The sequence below is a fragment of the Cenococcum geophilum genome (assembly GCF_001692895.1).
Source record: "Cenococcum geophilum 1.58 unplaced genomic scaffold K441scaffold_2, whole genome shotgun sequence".
In the NCBI taxonomy this organism is placed as follows: domain Eukaryota; kingdom Fungi; phylum Ascomycota; class Dothideomycetes; order Gloniales; family Gloniaceae; genus Cenococcum; species Cenococcum geophilum.
This window is the reverse complement of record NW_027137560.1, coordinates 4,068,647-4,091,470: the sequence shown is the minus strand read 5'-3', so window position 1 is coordinate 4,091,470 and position 22,824 is coordinate 4,068,647. Positions and strand designations below refer to the sequence as shown.

General features: G+C 39.7%; 1 protein-coding gene across 1 annotated transcript; it reads left to right on the top strand.

Moving 5' to 3' along the window:
* The first annotated feature begins 443 nt into the window (after positions 1–443).
* On the top strand, positions 444–3,165 carry K441DRAFT_626147 (uncharacterized protein). Its single transcript, XM_067646121.1, has 5 exons — positions 444–811; positions 868–957; positions 1,006–1,646; positions 1,700–1,863; positions 1,911–3,165. Exons 1-5 carry the CDS (start codon positions 658–660, stop codon positions 2,749–2,751), a joined length of 1,890 nt encoding a protein of 629 aa, XP_067509986.1. The 5' UTR covers positions 444–657; the 3' UTR covers positions 2,752–3,165.
* The last annotated feature ends 19,659 nt before the right edge of the window (positions 3,166–22,824 follow it).

Below are 22,824 nucleotides of genomic sequence, written 5' to 3'. Positions count from 1 at the left end.
CAATCATTCAATAGACGGATTTCGGGGAGGCTTAAGTGTGTCTCTTTTTGCCATACAGGGGACCCTAACTAGTGGGGATATAGTACATTCTTACCTCAGCGGTGGCAATTCATATAATTATGAAAATTACGGCCTCAACGTCACGATCGTCGCAAGTACAGGCTGTGAGTAGGCCTACGAGCAAATCAAGAAAGGCGCTAGTATGTGCACACACCGCAGCGTTAGAATACTTCGTAAAATAGGGTAGTATTTTAACGCAACGTTATATTATTAAAAGCGTTAGATTATAACGATCACGACAATCAAAGCTCCTTTGAACAAGCTGCAGGACACCAAATTAGCGCAAGGAAATCTACGAAATCCGTCTAATAGCGATGGGAAACCCCGCCGATGCACTGCATCCAGGGGGGTTGAGCAATTTGCACATACTTACTTTGGGCTCTCGGCCCTCCCAAATGGAAATGCTGATGCTTCTGTAGCAGGGACCTGTTCCGCCTAGCGCTCGGATCGCGTCTGCCATCAGTTTCTAAGGTTATTAATGAATAAGAGGCACCTTACGCCGCTGTCCGTAGAAAATTTAAGTAAGCCCAAGCGTTTCGCTGCTGGTCGCTTTCAACGCTGTGGTTGTCTACCAAACCCAATTGATGCCTCTTCAATATGGCATTCTCTCCTGTGGTGTCACTATCTAGGCTGCGCTCGTCTTTACTTTTTTTTTGCGTTATTCTTATTTGGTTACCAACCGTCGTTCATTGCCAATTGTATTCGCCGTTGGATCCTATCTTCTACTTTTGCTCGCGATGGTTTTCGTCCTGTGAGTGAACATCCCTACTTCCAGTCTCGCCCGTCACACTAATAGGTCATTTGTAGCGGTTGTGAAGGACGATACCCTGTTCATCAATGGCGGGATAGAAACATTCTATCATTCTGGAATAACTTCTGATATAGTTCTTGGAATCAGTGAGTTGCCATATTCGTATAATACAGAACCATACTAAGGCAATTCAGATACATATATGATAAAAGTCTCGATGGTGACCTCGTGGGATTGGAAGACGAACATCACAATAACAGATGAAGATAAAACTACGGCCAACCCAAAGACAGGAACATATCCGCCCAGTCTTATTCGTGGGACAATGTTCCATGGCCCAGCGGATGTCGAAGAAGTGTTTGCTTTCGGAGGAACAACATTCATGGGAAACACTAGTTTCTTGGGCTATGTGGCTCCTGATGCAAGTACATACTCTCTATGGTCATACAGCTACAATTCCTCAGTACAGGATCCAAATAAGTGGAATCAATACGATATAGGGCAGCCCTGGAAGCCGAACCACGGGGCGGCGGCAGAAGCAGTTGACCAATCACTGGGATTTTACCTTAACGGCCAGGTTGATAAAGGAACATCACCAGTGACACAGAATTTTGGTAACGACACTACCGTCCACCTTGGCGGCATGCTTGTTATCGACCTTACCAGTCAAACTTCTAGGAATATTTCAACCGCTAATATAACTGGATATGGGCCGAGAGTGGGCGGATGTATGGAGTATATTGCCCCGGTAGGAAAGAAGGGGATTCTTGTGGCACTTGGAGGGCAACTGAGTCCGAAGCTCAATCTGACAAGCAATTCCACAGATGGCAGTCTGGTAAGGTTACCAGAACCATGGCATGTCAAATTCAATGCTAACATACCTGAAAGCTTGGATTTGACGTTGTTGATGTTTTCGATATTAACTCATACCTTGAAAATACTGGAGGGAATGGGACCTGGTATAGCCAGTCTACCAGTGGTGATATACCCCAACCTCGTATAGATTTCTGCACAGTTTCCGCTTCCGCGCCCGACAATTCCAGCCACCATATGTAAGACTTGCATCAAAAGTATAACTTCCTATTTCTAACTGTAGCAGATACTTATATGGTGGTCGCGATCCCATTAAGTCAGTAGAATATGATGACGTCTACGTTCTTTCTCTTCCAGCATTCAACTGGACGCAGATAAACTTTGGTCAGAGTCCACGCTGGGGACATGATTGTCATGTTGTTGGCAACCGCCAGATGCTCACACTCGGCGGAAACACCACAAATGAACAGTGCGACTGGGAGATTAAGGGCGTCGCGATTTTGGATATGTCAACAATTACCTGGGGAAGTGTCTACAATGCCTACGCGCCGGAATACCTTGTCCCGACACCAATTGTTGACTGGCTGGGAGGAAGTCCAAGCGGTGGTGCAACCATCAAGTCCCCCATTCTCGGATACAATCAAACTGGTCTCGCAGAAGTGTTTAACACCACGAGAGCTCAACCATCGCCGTCAGCCACCCCGTCTCAAACGCCTGTAGGCGCTGCTGGTCACAAAAGTCACGCTGGAGCCATTGCGGGTGGGGTTATAGGAGGTGTTGCCGCTCTAGCCATATTGGCAGGTTTGCTTCTCTGGCTTCGAGCCCGGAAACGCCGTAAAGATATGGAACCTCGGGAACTTGATGGGGCAGAAAAGACAGAGTTACAAAATGCGGATTTACAGAGCCCACCCAATCACCACTACGAGCTACCAGCAACTTTAGAAAAGCCAGTTGAGCTAGCGGAACAACATGGAGCTTCTGAGGCACCACGGGAGACCTTTACAGAAGCTGCGGAGTTATCAGGCACCAATACTGTTCCCGGTGGCATGCCTGGAGTACCGATGATACGGACACCCTCTACCGAAGAATCTCATTATCCTTTTGCGAAAGATCCGGCCTTACGATAGTATCACTGTTTCACCGCAGCATCGCTGCGAGAAGCAAATTAGAAAAATATTAAGGATGAAAAATGGATTGTCTCCAAACTGAGCATCTCAGCACGTTCTCGTTTTTCAGGGGATTTGCCTTCGGGCCCTCCTAAAACGTTTCTAAGCCCCCAGGGCTGGACCGATCTTGCGATCACGCTCCATTTTCCAAGAGCTCTGGATAAAAGAGCTTCGGAAGATCATTTCCGCATCATCAGGCGGGAGAAAGGCCATGTACTTTTAGACGATTGGACGGAGCGGGAGTAGGGGTGGATAGTCCCTGTGCGGGTTTGAAATTGGTCTGAGTCAGCGTCAAGCCAAAACTGGAGAAGAATTAACTTTGCTGGGTGAGTTGAGCAAAGAAGCTAAAATCTCACATTGTAGCAGCCACAAAATAATAAAAGTTAAAAAGATTGTGATGCGCCGCAGTGTTTAACCATTCGTCATGGTGAATTTCTTGCTGAAATCTTGAAACTTCAGCCTTAGCCCTGAGTCCCTCCCAAATTAGCCAGCGCCATCAGTTTGGTATGCACGTTCCGGGTTTCAACACCTAACTTTACTTCGAATCGGGGCGCAAGCTTTGTTGCTGGGGTCAGGGATGGAGAAAACCGTTAGGCTATTTTGGGAGGATTGAGTAAGCTTCATTTTGCCGGGACTTGCAGTATGAACGGGATTTGTCCGATCCGATGCGCCGTACACTCCCCCTCCCCTAAAAACCCAAATCCTTCGATGAATTCTTCGAAGAATCTCCAACACCATATTAACGCTGACGACTTCGGACGCTGCGTCAACGGAGAAACTAGTGATGTTCCTTTCTTAGATCCAAGACGTGTGGGCTCGCCGGTTTTAATATATATTGGCTAAATGTCTAGCGCTGGAAAGGTCATCAAACACGTTCCGAATCTTCGATTGCCCCGAACCCGAGTCAGCAGTCCTTAGTGACTTTGCAGACTGAACGAGTTACTTCCTCGCTTGCGTTAAGGAGACCTTAGTACTCCGTGATAGCCGAAAATGTGGTCGCATACGGCCTTGACAGACCCCGGTTTGTGAGATTCCGTGAGCAAACCAATTGGACTAGTGGACCCGCATCAATAAGTAACCGAAACTGGAGCTAGCGCGGTTAGATATGCGATCTGAAGAGAAATAAGTATTAACGTGTCTGAAGAAGATCTATTAATGCTAGAAACGACAGACGTTGACAATAAGGAGATCAAAAACGAGAGCTTAAAGTAGTCCTATCTCGTTACACCTCTTTAGGCGACCCCGGATTCGGTAGAGCGGAAGATCTATCCTCAACCGGTAATGGGTACTTCGGCATATGCCCCCGCATGCCTCTAGGATAAGCGGTATGTGTTGGGAGGGGGGGGGTACTTGGGCAGTCTCTTTGAGCTCAGCGACGTGCACGTGATGGGTCACGTGACAGCGCGCGGGCCATCGTGTAGATACCTTCTCGGGGCCCTCGAGCCCCTGGGATTCTTCCTCATAGAGCATCATATATGTATCATTCCATCAGCCTGCTCAGTGACCTGACAGTATGTTTGTAACACTCCTTGGCTTAATAATGCGTGTTTAGTGTTAACAATACATAAATTAACAGGTTTTATGACCATCCACACAGTGCGCCCAGAACTGCCATACAGGGATTACCCTCAATTTCGTCCTACTCCTACGCCCCCTGCCGAAACATTTTATAATGAAAATCAAGCACTATCGGGCGGTAGAAAGTGCTCGTAGACTACTAAAACAGCTATCACTTACGTCGCAAGCCCCTATAATTCTAATGCACAATGCTTATACATTAACAGTTGCATTAACGACATGNATACAAACCTTATAGATGAAGGCGACCCTTCCTAAACCTTTAAAATGGTCTGTCTCTATTGAACACATCCTCTCCCATTTAACTCTGCTATTACGGTCTTATATTGCGACTGCGTGCACGTGAAGGCCAAGAAGCTTACAAACGTACCATGGCTTGTGGATAGCTATATAGGCCTTTTAAAGCGGGCGGGAGAATGTCTCGGGACAATTTTATAATTCTATGGCCCTCTACAGTATGGGTGTGGATTTCTATAGGTCCTTTAGGCAGTTAACGTCCATCCCTGCGTCGCGGAAAACCCACCGTACCGGAAAATATGAGGGGTACTTTGACTTTAAGCAACTATAACTCTGCGCACACGTCGTGCTTCACTATAATTATATATAAGTCGTATGCTGTAGCTACTCTGCAATATTCGAGACCCTTCATATCTAAAAATTACGCTCGCATCGTCGCCTTCGCGCCTTGTTCGCAGAGAGCCTCCTTTTGGGGCGTAATAATATCCCTTTACTACAGCACCACTATTAAGCTCTTACCCCTTACAAAACTTATAATAGGGTCTTATCCGAGCCCGAACTTCGTTACAATATTGGGAAGTCATTATTAGCCTTGTGTCTACTATGGTACGCAAATTTATACAAGGTCGCCACGCGGGTTACTACCTCTAATTAAAGCAATTACCAATTCCGGCTAGTGTAAAACGACCCTGCACATTCCACGTGATATCCAGGGAGTAATTTACTTACGTTAATCAAGCAAGTCCAAGCCTGTGGCTGTGCGGAGTCTTGGCAAGTGGGCCAACCTTAGCCCCGCAGCCTTGTGATCTAACTTAACCTCAGCCATGCGTCTGGTCAACTAACTCAACTCTCTGAAAACGGCTACAGAATTCGCCACCTCACAAGGCTGTGGCCGGAGCGGGTCGGCCGCCCTCCCTGCTAGTGGTGGCAACATTCGTGAAGGATTACGTTTTACTACCGTTAAATATTACTAGTTGGCATGCTTACAAGGGGGCAACCTGAGCGGGCCAACCGCGCTCCCTGCTAGTTTCAGTGGCGTTATAGCCGTGTGTACACTATTTTCATAGGATATCATTATAATGCCACTAAAACTAGCAGGGAGCGCAGTTGGCCCGCTCAGGTAGCCCCCTTGTATATAGCTTGACCTATTCTGCATCTAAACTAGCCTTAGTATACTGCTTTAATAAATAAGAAAGAAGAAACTTTTGTTTAAGGCTTTGCCCGCTCTTTTTCTATTCTCTTTCCCGCTGCCCCTAGGTCGGTTAAGATAACATCGCTTTAAACTCGGATCTCGATGTTCTGTNCCTGCCACTCGTTTGGAGTTGCAAGCGACGATGTTGTGCATGAATGCTAAGGACCAAAGACCTTTTTCCGCAGTATCGTACTATAAGTGAAATAGTCTTTTCATTGCGTCCTTGAGCTTTGAAAGTAAATGCAAAATAATTTAATTATAAGGGTTCTATTGTCGAGGTGTTGATTCTGAGATGCGCTCAGAAAGGGGGTGGTCTGTGTGGGAGGCTGTGCTGCCTGTTCGGGCTCACAGCTCGGCGTGGTCACGGAAAAACTCGGCGTGGTCACAAAGTTCAACGTGGTCAGAACCTGTCTAACCACGCTCAACTTCTGACCACGCTGAGCTTTATGCATATGCAGCGCATATACAAACCAAAATATTTATTTTAATAGAATTTAAAATATTTAATAAATAAAAATTAACGGTTGTATGCCGNGCATATGCGGGGNATATGCAATAATAAAATTAATAAACTAAGTTATTAGAATATCCTGCATATGTAATGTATAGTCTTAGCATATACAGAGNATATGCTCACTNTATACACTCTACCTTTATATTAAAGAGACCTTACTCCTTATATACTATCCTCTAAAGTATTGCCTTTATGTTTTATATAAGGTAGGCTATACTATAGTATTCGCTAAGCATATACGTAGCATATGCTAACCGTATGCACTAAATATGCTTAGCATATGCATACACCTATAAGAATAAGTCGCGGTAGTAAACTGGCTTGTTTAGTAAGTATGTGCTAAGCATATACGTAGCATATGCCCAGTATATTCTCAGCGTATACTTAGCATATGCTTACTAAATAAGCCAGTTTACTACCGCGACTTATTCTTATAGGTGTACGTATATGCTCAGCATATACATCGCATATTCAGTGCATACGGTCGCTAAGGTAAATTGTGGCTACTGATGCGCGTTCTGTATGGGCAAAAGTGTGACCACGCCGACCTTTTGCCGGCGGTTCCATCGGTGACCACGCTCAACTTTCGGCGACCCCATCGGTGACCACGTTCAACTTTTCCGTGACCACGCTCAGCTGCACCCCGTGCCTGTTCCTGTGTCCTAGCGCAGCTCGGTCGATATTTTGCATCGCTCTTCTACAACCCCCGAACGGTGCTCTCGAGCCGTTTGTGCGATCTTCTTCAATCCACAGCCGATACTTAACAATAATTTCACGTGTTTGGTCTCCTTGAACCCAGCAATATTTAGGGTAAATGACGAGGGGAGGCGGTGCTGTCTCCGGAGCGATCCGGTTCTTATGCCATGTACCGCTTGCAGCCTACTTCTCCCTATCGATAAAGCATTGGATCTTTGTCAAGAAACATGCCGGGATACTTCTAGGACCTCCTTTAAGTTATAAAATACAGGTCGGGGAATAATTTGCTGGTCTATGGGTATGCTCTATAAAGCTCTTGAATCCTATAATATAAGGAAATTACTAACATCTTTAGGGTACCTTCGCTTTTGCTTGGAACTTTGTTATATGGATACCCACAATTTTGTCTTTAAATCGGTTGCTCCTTTACATAGGAATCGTCGACGCCTTAATAGTTATGGCTCTAATTATTGCCACGAGTATTAAGACAAGCTATGTTGGTAAGACGAAATACTAATATACCTAAGTCCCACTTAACGGGACGGCTGACTAAAGGCTTATTTTTTTTAAGCGGGCCAGGGTGATTAATATAACGGACTGGAACTATGGAGAGGAGCTGTGCAGGGAATTTATGGCCATGTTCTACGTTGGAATTGCAATGATGTAAGTATACATTTGGCCGTATTTCTATACTTGAGAGTAGTTTGACTAAGGAAGCTTTAGAATTATATACGGCTTTTCTGTATTCTCTAACATTATTATAGGTGCTCTCTTATGGCGAGATGAACTACTTAGCTATAGCTGGAGATCTACGACTATAGATCGCGGTTGCTTGAAGAAAATGTTCACCCTCCCCTTTTCTTTTCTATGGGCGGTTCTTGTAGGTATCTTCTTGTGCCTGTTTTTATGCCTGCTAAAACGGATGCAACGCCCTATCCGCTTCTCTATCTAGTATACTAGCAAATGGGGTTACTATAAAAAGGCCTTTGTAAAAATTAAACTTCGCCAGATTCCTAGTTGTATTCCCTATGAGTTGCTTAAGAAGAAAGAGACGGATAGAGCACTTGCTAATGCTCTGCTCTACGATATTATACTGCTTATTGCCCCTAAAGTTTACTATGTGGATCTCGTTAACTTGAGTATGGTGTTGAAGTGGGTACGCGCTACTATGCGTTCCTAGCCATTGCCCTAGCTGTAAGGATTAGTTTCTCCTGGGTAGACAAAACGAGGAGTCTATTCCTTATCCATGCGATGTCTGTTATAGTTGTTTTGTTATCTGGAGGATAATTATACTAATCCCTTGTTAAGTGCAACGATATAATTAACTACGAGTTAAAAGGAAAAGCCTAAATATGTTTCGCCAAATTGCAATCGCCGTAAGTTATTGGATATCGCCTAAACGCTTTAGTGTAGTCCTAAGGGAAGAGGTCCTAATACTTATATAGATGCTTTCTAAATGCGCCCTAGTTGTGCCAGTACTCTTATAAGGTGTTAATAATGTTGGCTTTATTATGTCTACCGTATCTAAATTAGAGTAGGTATTCTTCTGTTAAACCCTTTGGCACGTTAAACTTTAACTTAATTTTTGGTTTTAAGTAGCTAGTAGGCCGACAGATAAAGCTTATAAGGTATAATTTCGGTATAGGCTTCTTTTGGGCGCTGACTAAAGAGGGATTAGCGATAAGAGGCCTAAAGATATTTAGATCAATAAGCGCGTTATAGAAGTTCTGGTAGTTGTTGTTTGTTAGTGACTACCTTAGGTTTACCTTTATATCCAGTAAACGCGATATAATGCTCGCTAGGTAAATAAACAATTAAGACCTAATTAGAACTTTTAACTCCTTAATACTAGGTTTTAGAAGGCGTTTTAGCTATTTAGTGTGGTCCTGATGACTTAAGCTAGGATTGTTAAAAGCCTCCTTACTTGCGGCGATTAAGCCGTTAATAATGCTTATTTTAAGGGACTTGTTAAGAAGTCTGGTGAACGGAGAGCTAATAACTTGCTTTATAATGGACTTGAAGCGCTTTAGCTTTCCCTATAGCCTGTCTTGCCACTAAAGCTGTTATATGGGATTTTCGCTTAGAGTAAGGCATCTCGCTTTCTTAATTGGTTTTTGGGAGTGAAGAGTAGGGCTATTTTTAAAGGTAATAAGAGCTCCTCCTTTTGTACTAATTATTTGTTAGAGTTATTCCAGATATTTAAAGTTGCGGTCCATAGAAACTTACTAGGCGACACTATTCTCTATAATAATAAGTCCGATCTATAGCGCTATATAGACATTTCTAAATGGATACTTCTTAGTATACTGTTTTAAGAAAAAAGGGATATCCTTGTCGGCTTTTGCCTCCTTAACCGCAATAGCAGTCCTAGTCGTCGCATCTCTGTCTAGAGTATGCTAACTTTGCTATGTAACAGTTTTAGGCCGCTGCGCCTACTTTTACTTCGTTATTATAACGCGCTAACTATCTTCTTGGCTTTTATTAGCTAAGTTTTTCTTTTTCTTTTACTTCTTCTGGGTAGTAATTATTTGCATGCCGTTGTATTTTGCCTTAGCGATAATTTCTCTAAGCTTAAGTAGGCCGCATTCAACCATTTCTAGCTTGTCGGCTTTGTAGTATTTATTATCTTTACTTACTGGAAATAGAATTAAGCCTTTTCCCTAGGAGTTGTAATACGGTACGTCTTTATATATATAGATCTTCTAGCTAATAGGAGGAGTGATGACCTTATTAAGGATGTAATACTTATATATCTTTGTAAACTTTAGCTTTCTAAGGAACTTTTTATAGTAGCAATCTTCGTATATTTGCTTTATAGATATATACCTTTAGCCCTTTTCTATTAAATTTTTACAGTATATACTACCCTAGATGATGCTCCTGTAAGATAAGCACTGTAGGGAAGTTAGGATAGGTATTCTGGTCTTACTATACGTGTTAAGTTACAACTAAGGCACAGTAAGTCTCTTTTAGAAAGATAGCTTATTTAGTAGAGAATAATACTTAACTAGCTTCTTAATATCTAGTAATCTAATTGCTTAAAGTAGTATCCTAGTTTAACAACGTAGCGGCGACTTAAATTCTTGGTCCTTAATGGCCTGTTAAATTGCCGCTTTAAGCTGCGAACTCTTCTATTCCGTAGCTATATATTGCGCACTTTACTCTAGGGCCTGGATATAGTCTTATTTAGCGCTTGGATTAACTTAATCTTTTAGTTTTATAACCTGATTAGCAAATTTATAGCTTTCTTCGCTAACTTGGTCGATGAACGTGTTAAAGCTATAGACAAAATTATTGGATTTGTCTGCTAAGGTAATATAACTAAATTTATATGGCTGCTAGGTTCTAAGCGTAAAGAGGACAGATTTAAGTTTATACTTAACGCTAGTCTAGTATAACCGTTCTAGTTCAGCGAGGAGATGTTCTTTTACTTCGCTAATAAGAGTTTATGGTCTGTCCTCGGAATTGGTAATATTACTAGATGATAACGCCCTGCCGCTACCAGATAGGCGGATAAGAGGTAGGAGAGGAGCTCTTATTATTGTTTATACTACTTTAAATTATAGGGAAATTGTTAGAAAGATTTTAGAGGATCTTATAAACTCTATATTAAAACCAAAATTAGGGTGGTTGACTACCTTAGGTTAGTAAAGATTAAGCTATAGCTATATAAAGAACCGAAATCTAGATTAAAATTAAAATTCTTAAGCCGATCTATTATAATAAATTTATTACCAACTATAATGCTACCTTGTTAACCGTGATTTGTTTATAGAAGCCTGTTATAGGTTGGGCATAAGGTAGAGTACGCTAAACGCAGGGTAACGGGGCTGTGCTATGCACTGCCACACTGCCTCATCAACCGTAATTTGTTTATAGAAGCCTGTCGTGGGTTGGTATAAGGCAGAGTACGCTAAGCGCAAGGCAACGAGGCTGTGATGTGCACTGCCACACTGCCTCTTTTCAGGCATGCTCTTCTATGAGCGACCGCTCCTTTTCGCTGTACGGCGGCATCGAAATACAAGTAGCACACCTGTTATGGTCCGTTAATTGCATAGACGCGTGCTGAGTTTTGTGGCTTTGACGGGGGTGGCCTTTAGATCTTCTCTGGTATCTGCCCTTTGAGCTCTTAGCCTGGTCTAAGTGTTGTTTCTAGATATCTCTAGAATCCCAACTCTATACAATAGCTTGAAGTATTAGGACTTTAGTCCTTCGGACGCTAAAGAAAACATGGTTTTATTAAGCGGCTATGGTTAGCGCTGGCTTTACTAATGGAGTAGATAAGCCGTTTAGGATTAAAAGTGTAACGGAATTCCCCACAAGGTACATATCAGATGAGACAGAAGGAGGTCTCATCTATGTTCCATCTACGTCCCAGAAGACACGGTCAGACAGATAAGGGGCAAAGGGTTTTGCTAGCATCTTAGAAAGATCATATAGGGAGCTGGTTCTCCTCTAGAGAAGAACCAGCGATTAGTCTCTGAATAGAAGTGGTCAGAAGCATTTGTCATTCAATACGTGAAACTTGTTCTACCTTCAACTTACCTTCGACTTACCTTCTACTTACCGGTGACACTGTCGATTAGATAATCATACGTTCCGGTTAGGCTGGCCTCTTACAAAAAGACGAGAGGATTGGCATGGGCATCGCCGCAGCGTACTATTAATATCTATATTTTGGCCTTTGGAACAGCTGCTATATCTAAAGAAAATCTAAAAATACCTAATCCGAGTCTATTTCACTTCGCGTCTGAAGATTTAGAAATTAATAATATAAGGCTTCCTACTATTACCGAATGCTCTGTTTATTTAGAGCTCCTTAAGGCGTTTTATTATATCCGTCTTAAGGTTTTATCTTTAACTATATTGGATACTGTCCTTGGCATTAAGCTAGAGCCGCGGATGGTATATTAAAAAAAATACCTAGGCTATTGCCGCGGTTATTTATAATAAAAGGTTAAGTTATAAGACGAAACGTTTTAGGAGCGAAGAAAGATAAAATGGCCTTTTTACTTAGCCCTTACTGCTATACGGTTTCTTTACTAGGCTTAGGTAGTGGAGAAGGAGCTAGATAAGCCAACGGCTTTAAAAGGTAACTTGCTCTATTTACCTCTAATAGGTAAGTTAAATTATAATATTGTGAGAGTTGTATACTAATACAATATAGATATTTTAATAGTTTGGTATGCGTTACTACTAAACCTAAGATAGTTCCGATTATTTAAAGCGATGCCCTTAAAGAACTTATATATAACTCCGTTCCTATAAAATAAAATTATATATAGTGTTCCTAAATATCTTCCTAAAAAAGAAGCTAGAAAGAACTATTTAATATTAAGTCTTAGGTAGTATAAGGTAATTAACGCTAATAAGAAGAACTGGCCCTATAATCTGCTAGGAAAGTTTATTACCTAGTTTTTAGAAAATACTAGTCTAGAGCCCAATCTCTTTAAATTCTTAGTGGAAATAAATAAGTTAATAAAATTTAATAGCTTTTAAAACGAAAAGGTGCCCCTAGTTATTAGAACAATACGTACTAAGGCCTTGCTATTATAGACGTTAATATAGTACTAAGACGTCTAGCAGATTTAGATTAACTAGAGATTATATTCCTTATATATTGCCGCGAGGCCGTTAATAAGAGCATGACCGTTACGAAGCTCGTTAATACTGTTTAGTAATAGGCTTTATTTATTAATAAAATAGAGAAGCAGCTCTAGATCCACAGTCCCGCCGTTAAAGAGACGCTTTGCTGTGTAATAGATCGCTACAGTAAATTCTTAAAGCTCTTTAAGTTTTATTTAAAGACGATACTTGTGCCGACGCTAGATATTAATCTAGTGTGGCATATATACTAATATTCTCCCTCTTAATATAAGGTGGGAATAATAAAGATAGCTAGGCGATTGATTAACTATAATAATAAGCTTAGGAAAAGAATACTTAATACTAGGTTTATAAGAACTAAGGACTTATATTATATTCGATTTGCCTAGGACTATTAAGTTTGTAATTGCTGGGACTATAAGGCGTTACTCTCTGCTATTAGTACCTAGAGCTTAAAAATTTAAATAGAAAATAGGGCAATAGCGTGTAATATGTATGAGAACATAGCTTACTACTATACAGTCAAGATAGCGAGGTGAAAGAGGTATACTTAATTACTAATTCGCATCTAGAACGCGGAAGATAAGATATTTATTACTTACTAGCCCTTATCTTATCCTTTCTCCTACTTATTTAGGTAGCTTTAGACTTTAAAGACCACCCCGTTTAGCTATTTAAGCAACCGCTTTCAATCTACCAGATTCTGTCTTAATAGGCTATTTTGTTATATACTGCTAGCCTATAGAAGATAAGGCCTAATAAGTCCTCTACTATTATTCTTTAAGCATTAACTAAGGGTCTAGGAAGAGATAAAGTTGTACCTTCTATGTTTAAAGGAGGAGGATTAATCTTTAAGATAATAATAAAGCTAATATACTAGAGTTCGGGTACTAGCAACGGCCAGCCTAAACAATTATCCCTATTTGTATTTATTCCATTCTAGTCTAAATTATTTATAGGCTCTAATAGCCTAACTAAGCTATATAATTTTATAAGAGATTAAATATATCCTTTATTAGCACGCGTGATAAGATTAAATTTGTTTATAATATTAAGGACTTAAGCGTATAATATTAGCTTATTAAGAGTTGCCCTATTTTTTAAGATAGATACTTTATAACCGGAGGGCTACTAAAAGTAATGTAGGAAAATGTGATATTAGTGACTAAATAGTGTTATAAACTATAAAACTAAGGAGCCTAGGATCTATATATAACTTATAAGTAGCTATAAATTTCGTTTAAAAGGATAGATAGAGAAGAGATGTAACAGCGCCGCCGGCTAAGTGACCCGTAAAGAGTATATTTAATCTTAGGTTTTATTTTAAGTGATTTTTAATTTAGGTAGATAGCGGCCTTATTAGTTTTACTATAAAGTTAAGGAAACCGGTATATGCGTAAAGTGTGATGTTAGGGGTCTCTAAAATACCATCTACTTTAATATCTTTCTATATGTGAACTTAAGTATAGCTATATTAAACCTTATAGGGTAAACTTATAAGTAAGACATCCGCGTCTCTAGGTTCGCTATAGAAGTTGACTATATAGTTAACTTTACTTGCAGTACCGCGTACGGTGATAACTAAATATAAAGTAGATTTGGTGCTGGATTGTGGTTGCTAGGGTGGAGTAAATATCGTATATATTGTCGCCTTAATGCTGCCATTTATAGAGCTTAGAAGAGAAAAGTTAAGCCTATATTTAGTCCTATCTGGTTAGCCTGGCTAATTCGCTGTATTCGGCTTATAGGCTTTCTTAGCGTAGTTCTAAGCAGGGCCTATTACTTTAGCTTTAGTATAGTTGCTGTTTGTAATTAGCTATACGTTCCGACTATAAGAGATTTATACCTACTTACTATTTCTATTACTCCGTAGACCGGCAGAATGCTAGAGAAGAGTTGGCGTATTTAGTAACTTTAGAATTAAGGCGTTTAAGTTTAGTTGTTAGCTGGGTACGGAGATCGTCTATATATAGTTATTCTTATACTCTAAAGACAAAAAGGAAGTAGAATAAGAAGTTAATACCTTTAAAATTTATCTGGTCTAGAGTAGCATCTAACCCTACTAATAGCTTAGAGGCCGCTTAAGACGCGCCTGTTAAGTTATCTATAGCGGTAAAGCTGGAAGTTGGTAGTGTGGCTGATCCGTTCAGCCCTAACTATACCAATACTTAAAGGTGTTTATTTTTGATAGCGCTAAAGATGCGTTTTATATTTGAGAATTACGTCTCTTACTACTCTGATATTCTCGGATTAATTTAAGGGTCTGTAATAGTAAACTGCGCATTAGGCTGCAACTATCTATCTACTAGCCTAAAGTTTGTTCTACGTGAGGCGTACGGTATATCTAAAACGATAATTGTGTATAAAATTTGGTACACCTACGACTTTTGTTTCTACCTAAATTCCTAGCAAAATTAAAATTACTATACTAATGTTACTTTGGAATATGGCCGTGTGCCTTATATAGGGTGTTTAATTGAAATTTTAGATAAGTGGTAGATAGAGAATATAGACATAGGGCTTAAATGCCGCTTTAATTGTATATATAGAGCCAGTGTAAATATAGAACGGGTTAAGCTGTATAAGCAAGCTTACGGGTGATGGTACGGTAATGAAAGTGATCTGGCGCTAGGTATCGGAGGTCTAGGTTAGGCTTGGCATAACCTCGGGTTACGCACGACCCCCTAAGGTCCGCGACATATCGTCCAAATATCACCCCCCCCTTTTAGTGGTGGCCCCTACTTTTTGGACGCGTTTTTGAGGCCTAGGTTAGTACTAGGTTAGTATAGAGGACCTCGTCGCGCGCCTTTGACCTTATTGTCGCCTCAACAATCTATTTTTTGACCCTCTTCCTGTTCTCGTGCCCGCGCTGGCTCCTGGCTTATGTAGGGCTTCTGGTTTTATATAGAACGGCCTATTATAATTCTAATTCTATAATATAGAGCTCTCTTCTTCTCCTTCTCTATTAATATTTACGCGTTTAGTGGCTTTATTTACCTATACCCACGCCACGCTTACGCGTCTTCCCCCTAACCTCTTACAAAGATGGAGTCTTTTAAAAATCTTCTTACCCTATAGTCTACTTTGCAGTTAAAGGAAGCCCCCCTAGCCTCCTCCTTTCCCTCCTCCTATAGCCTCTAGAACGAATTTAAGGCCTAAACGGCACGGCTATATAATATTTATAAGGCCTAGCGCTTAAAGAATACTACAAGGATGTACGAGCTAAAGTAGAAAGAGTGGGAAGACTAGTATATAAGACTAGAAGGCAATATAGATAGCGCCTAGGTAATAAAAGATAAGCTTTACCTATTTTTAAAGCAGTAAGTTATTAACTGAGAATTATAGGCTGCTAGCTATTAAAAACGGAAGTTAAAATGGAAAGAGATATGGAAAGATAGTAAGCGGGCGAAGAAGAGGTAAAAGACGGTTAAGCGGGTAGGGTAGCTAGAGGGGAAGTTAGCTATAGGGGTAGCTATAGGGGCAGCTATAGGTATAGGGGAGGAAGCTATAAAGGAGGAAGGGAAGATATAGGATAAGGAGGCCCTAGACGCCTTATTTAACGAGATAGTCTAATACTTAGTTATAAATAGCTATATCTCCGCTATTACTGAGCTTTACGTATAGTAGTTAGAAGGTAAAACCTTACAGCCGCTATAGGGGGTGAAGCTCTTAGTAGTACTAGATAGCGTCCGCCATAATAAGGACTAGATTTAACGCGTTAACTTTATTAATTAAGGCCTATTTATAATTACTAGCGGCTATAACATTAAAGGGCTTAAAAAGGTAATTACTTAGTGCTAGGAGACGGGCTCTAAGATATTAGGTTTAGTTAAATCTTACCTTTAAACTGCAGCTAAGTATTTATTAGGTTTATATATACCCTACCTAGTCTATATAGCTACCGTTTTCTAACCCATTCCTTAGGCTATACTACTATTACCTATAGTAAAAGTAGATAAGATATTTAGCTTACTAACCTTATTCTTATTAAACTAGAGAATAAAGGGCCTAAACTAAATAAGTTAGCGCTGTATATAATTATATTAATAATATAAGGGAAGTAGAATTAGTATAGTAAGGTTAAGTATATAGGCTGTATATAGAACGCTAACCCTATCCTCTAACCCCTCTCTATAGTAGCCTTCTACTTCTTTAACTACTAGGGTAAAGACGGCGCTAAGAGCTTCCTATCCTTTTAGCAGCTGGAGGACTACTATAACCTATATATCTTCCCTAGTAGTATTAAAGTACTATAATGGCCGCTAAGCTATTATATGTAGTTTAAATAGAATAAAAAGATATTCTAAGGGGTAGGAATTTACTTAAAGGAGAAAACCTATAGTGCCTATAAGTAGAGTGTTCGGTATACTAAGCTTAGCAGCGTTAAGGAGACCTAAATTAGATAGGCTGGACGCTAGAATATAAACGCGATAATAGAAGCCTACCTTAGCTACCTACCCTATATATTTATGCGGTTAATTACCGGCTTCCTAAAGGAAGGAAAGGGCTACTTTCTCCCCCACGTACGGGAGGTGCTAGAGGAGGCCCTCTATTTAAAGATATGGCCTAAGACTAATATTTAGCTAAAACGTATAGAGGCCTACTACCTAGGTAGGGCTAATAATAAAGTTATACGGCTTAACCTTACGGGCTTAGGATTTCTACGCCTCTTTTATACGCTTAGGGTAATCCTATTATAGGACTTAGTAATCCTATATAAGTAGTTCCCGCTTTACCCCCTATAGAAAAACCCCTTTTTTAGCTGTGAGGAGTACCGGAGGTTTATTATATAGGTAGAAAGCTTACTAGCTAACGTAGTTACGCTAAATAAGCTAATAATATAGAAATACTAGCCCGCCTATAAGGCTATAGCTAAGCTAAGATATAAAGCTATAATCTCTAAGATAAAGGGGGTTTAATTATATATATAAATGATTTTAGAGCGCCTTAGTAAAATAGAAAGGTTATTAGCATTATTCGCACTTATATAGATCTAGTAAGGGAAGACAGGTATCTAGATAGGGCCTATAGAGTCTATATATCCACCTTTAGGCGAGCCCACACCGTCTACTATAATGTCTACTATATCCGCGCCGCCTACTTAGCCGTCTATAATATCCGTACTGCCCGCTTAGCCGCTATCTATAATATCTATACCGTCCGCTTAGCCGTCTATAATATCTACACCGTTTACTTAGCCGTCTACTATATCCGTATTATCCCTACTAGCGCAAGTATAAGCTAATACTTAACTATCTCTCCTATTTATCCTTAACCTATAGGCGCCGCTAAAGAAATATAAAATGCTTTAAGGCGGTAATTTAGTCTTCTAACTCTAGACTAAGTAGACTTTAGGGCTAGTAGGTAAGCCGTTAATTAAAGCTCTTAATCGCTACTAGGGGGCACGCTAGCGGGTTAACGGCGAGGCTATATTCTACAGCTATCGCCGTAGGATAATTAAGGATGTAAGATAGCGCGTAAAAGATGGTATAGTAAGAGATAAGAGATAGGTTATTAACCAGCTAAAACAGCTATAAGGTTGGCGTTCTTTAGATTAGCTTTATAAAAATATTTAAATAGTTATTTTACTGTAGTAACTAAGACGCCTTAATATATAACTGCACTACAGTGACTAAGACGCCTCTATATATAATTACACTATAGTAACCAAAACGCCTTAATATACGACTATACTGCAGTAACTAAGATGTCTTAATATAGGACTGTACTAGTAACCAAGACGTCTTAATATAAAACTGCACTGTAGTAACTAAGACGCCTTAATATATAACTGCACTATAGTGACCGAAACGTCTTAATATAGGACTGCACTGTATTAACCAAGACGCCTTAATATAGAACTATACTATAGTAACTAAGACGTCTTAATATAGGACTATACTATAGTAACTAAGACGCCTTAATATAGGAATAGAGCCTATTTAAGTGTTGTAAATTTAGAGTAATATTACGTGACCGTCTAGAAGTACCGATTTAACACAAATTATATACCTTTTCGCCTAAAATCGCGTATAAAAGTACTTAGGGGCGGTTGCTGTGTAACCTTATATAGGGTTTAGGCGCGTTATTAGTAGGGGTAGCCCTAACCTCGTATTAACCCGGGTTATAACCGCACTAAATTAGCCCCCCTAATATGTAATAGGTATTAGAGGTCTAGGTTAGGCTTAGTATAACCTTAGGTTACATATAACCCCCTAAGGTCCGCGACATATTGTTTAAATATTACCCCCCCTTTTAGTGGTGGCCCCTACTTTTTAAACGCGTTTTTAAGGCCTAGGTTAGTACTAGGTTAATATAAAGGACCTTATTACGCGCCTTTAACCTTATCGTCGCCTTAATAATCTATTTTTTAACCCTCTTCTTATTCTTATACCTATGCTAGCTTCTAGCTTACGTAAGGCTTTTGGTTTTATATAGAACGGCCTACTATAATTCTAATTCTATAATATAGAGCTCTCTTCTTCTCCTTCTCTATTAATATTTACGCGTTTAGTAGCTTTATTTACCTATACCTACGCTATACTTACGCGTCTTCCCCCTAACCTCTTATAAAGATAGAGTTTTTTAAGAATCTTCTTACCCTATAGTCTACTTTGTAGTTAAAGGAAGCCCCTATAGCCTCCTCCTTCCCCTCCTCCTATAGCCTTTAGAACGAATTTAAGGCCTAAACGGTACGGCTATATAATATTTATAAGGCCTAGCGCTTAAAGAATACTATAAGGGCGTATAAGCTAAAGTAGAAAGAGTAGAAAGACTAGTATATAAAACTAGAAGGTAATATAGACGGCGCCTAGGTAATAGAAGATAAGCTTTACCTATTTTTAGAGCAGTAAGTTATTAACTAAGAATTATAGGCTGCTAGCTATTAAAAACGGAAGTTAAAATAGAAAAAAATATAGAAAGATGGTAAGCGGGCAAAGAAGAGGTAGAAGATAGTTAAGCGGGTAGGGTAGCTAGAGGGGAAGTTAGCTATAGGGGTAGCTATAGAGGCAGCTATAGGCATAGGGGAGGAAGCTATAAAGGAGAAAGGGGAGATATAGGATAAGGAGGCCCTAAATACCCTATTTAACAAGATAGTCTAATACTTAGTTATAAATAGCTATATCTCCGCTATTACCAAGCTTTACGCGTAGTAGTTAAAAGGTAAAACCTTATAGCCACTGCGGGGGGCAAAGCCCTTAGTAGTACTAGATAGCGTCTACCGTAATAAGGACCGGATTTAACGCGTTAACTTTATTAATTAAGGCCTGTTTATAATTACTAGCGGCTATAATATTAAAGGGCTTAAAAAGGCAATTACTTAGTGCTAGGAGACGGGCTCTAAGATACTAGGTTTAGTTAAATCTTACCTTTAAACTGCAGCTAAGTATTTATTAGGTTTATATATACCCTACCTAGTCTATATAGCTACCGTTTTCTAACCCGTTCCTTAGGCTATACTACCATTACCTATAGTAAAAGTAGATAAGATATTTAGCTTACTAACCTTATTCTTATTAAACTAGAGAATAAAGGGCCTAAACTAGATAAGTTAGCGCTGTATATAATTATGTTAATAATATAAAGGAAGTAGAATTGGTATAGTAAGGTTAAGTATATAGGCTATATACGGAACGCTAACCCTATCCTCTACCCCCTCTCTATAGTAGCCTTCTACTTCTTTAACTACTAGGGTAAAGACGGCGCTAAAAGCTTCCTATCCTTTTGGCAGTTAGAGGACTACTATAACCTATACATTTTCCCTAGTAGTATTAATGTACCGTAATAGCCGCTAAGCTATTATACGTAGTTTAAATAAAAAAAAAAATTCTAGGGGGTAGGAATTTACTTAAAGAAGAAAACCTATAGCGCCCGTAAGCAGAGCATCTAGTATACTAAGCTTAGTAGCGTTAAGGAGACCTAAATTAAACGGGCTAGATGCTAGAATACGGACGTAATAATAGGAGCCTACCTTAGCTACCTACCCTGTGCATTTATACGGTCAATTACCGGCTTCCTAAAGGAAGGAAAGGGCTACTTTCTTTCTTACGCATGGGAGGTGCTAGAGGAGGCCCTTTATTTAAAGATATAGCCTAAGACTAATATCTAGCTAAAATATATAGAGGCCTACTACCTAGGTAGGGCCGATAATAAGGTTATACGGCTTAACTTTATAGGCTTAGGATTTCTACGCCTTCTCCGCGCGCTTAGGGTAATCCTATTATAGGACTTAGTAATCCTATATAAGTAGTTCCTACTCCACCCCCTATAGAAGAACCCCCTCTTTAGCTATAAGGAGTACTAAAGGTTTACTACGCGGGTAAAAAGCTTACTAGCTAACGTAGTTACGCTAAATAAGCTAATAATGTGGAAATACTAGCCCGCCTATAAGGCTGTAGCTAAGCTAAGATATAAGGCCGTAATCTTTAAGATAAAGGGGGTTTAATTACGCGTATAGACGATTTTAGAGCGCCTTAGCGAAATAGAAAAGTTATTAGCATTATTTGCACCTATATAGATCTAGTAAGGGAAGATAGGTATCTAAATAGGGCCTACAGAGTCTATATATCCACCTTTAGGCAGGCCCGCACCGTCTACTATAACATTTACTATATCCGCGCCGCCTGCTTAGCTATCTATAATATCTATACTACCCACTTAGCTACTGTTTATAATATCCACACCGTCCGCTTAGCCGTTTATAATATTTATACTATCCGCTTAGCTGTCTATAATATTTATACCGCCCACTTAGCCGTCTACTATATCTATATTGCCCCTATTAGCGTAGGTATAAGCTAATACTTAACTATCTCTCCTATTTATCCTTAACCTATAGGCGCCGCTAAGGAAATATAAAATACTTTAAGGCGGTAATTTAGTCTTCTAGCTCTAGACTAAGTGGACTTTAGGGCTAGCGGATGGGCTGTTAATTAAAGCTCTTAATTGCTACTAGGGGGCACGCTAGCGGGTTAATAGCAAGGCTATATTCTATAGCCATTGCTATAGGATAATTAAGGATATAAGACGGCGTGTAGAAGACAGTATAGTAAGAGATAAAAGATAGGCTATTAACTAGCTGGAACAGCTATAAGGTCGGCGTTCTTTAGATTAGCTTTATAAAAATATCTAAATAGTTATTTTACTATAGTAACTAAGACGCCTTAATATATAACTACACTATAGTAACTAAGACGCCTCTATATATAATTACACTGCAGTAACTAAGATGCCTTAATATATAACTGCATTGCAGTAACTAAGACGTCTTAATATAGAACTATACTAGTAACCAAGACGTCTTAATATAGGACTGTACTATAGTGACTGAGACGCCTTAATATATAACTACACTATAGTGACCAAAACGTCTTAATATAGGACTATACTGTATTAACCGAGACGCCTTAATATAGGACTATACTATAGTAACTAAGATGTCTTAATATAGGACTATACTATAGTAATTAAGACGCCTTAATATAGGAATAGAGCCTGTTTAGGTGTTATAAATTTAGAGTAATATTACGCGACCGTCTAGAAGTACCAATTTAATATAAATTATATACCTTTTCACCTAAAATCGCGTGCGAAAGTACTTAGGGGTGGTTGCTGCGCGACCTCGTATAGGCTTTAGGTGCGTTATTAGTAGGGGTAGCCCTAACCTTATATTAACCTAGGTCGTAACCGCGCTAAATTAGCCCCCCTAATATGTGATAGGTATTAGAGATCTGGGTTAGGCTTAGTATAACCTTAGGTTATATATAACCCCCTAAGGTCCGCAATATATCGTCCAAATATTACCCCCCCCTTTTAGTAGTAGCCCCTACTTTTTAGACGCGTTTTTAAGGCCTAAGTTAGTACTAGGTTAGTATAGAGGACCTTATTACGCGCCTTTAACAATCCATTTTTAACCCTTTTTCTATTCTTATGCCCGCGCTAGCTTCTAGCTTATATAGGGCTTTTAGTTTTATATAGAACGGCCTACTATAATTCTAATTCTATAATATAGAGCTCTCTTCTTCTCCTTGTCTATTAATATTTACGCATTTAGTGGCTTTATTTACCTATACCCGCGCTATACTTACGCGTCTTCCCCCTAACCTCTTATGGAGATAGAGTCTTTTAAGAATCTTCTTACTCTATAGTCTACTTTATAGTTAAAGGAAGCCCTCCTAGCCTCCTTCTTCCCCTCCTTCTATAGCCTCTA

Excerpts from the sequence above, each read along its gene's own strand:
- K441DRAFT_626147 (XM_067646121.1), top strand. The coding sequence starts at position 658 with ATGGCATTCTCTCCTGTGGTGTCACTATCTAGGCTGCGCTCGTCTTTA. Across the intron at positions 958-1,005 it reads TGATATAGTTCTTGGAATCA|ATACATATATGATAAAAGTC; the intron begins GTGAGTTGCCAT and ends AAGGCAATTCAG. Across the intron at positions 1,647-1,699 it reads ATTCCACAGATGGCAGTCTG|CTTGGATTTGACGTTGTTGA; the intron begins GTAAGGTTACCA and ends CATACCTGAAAG.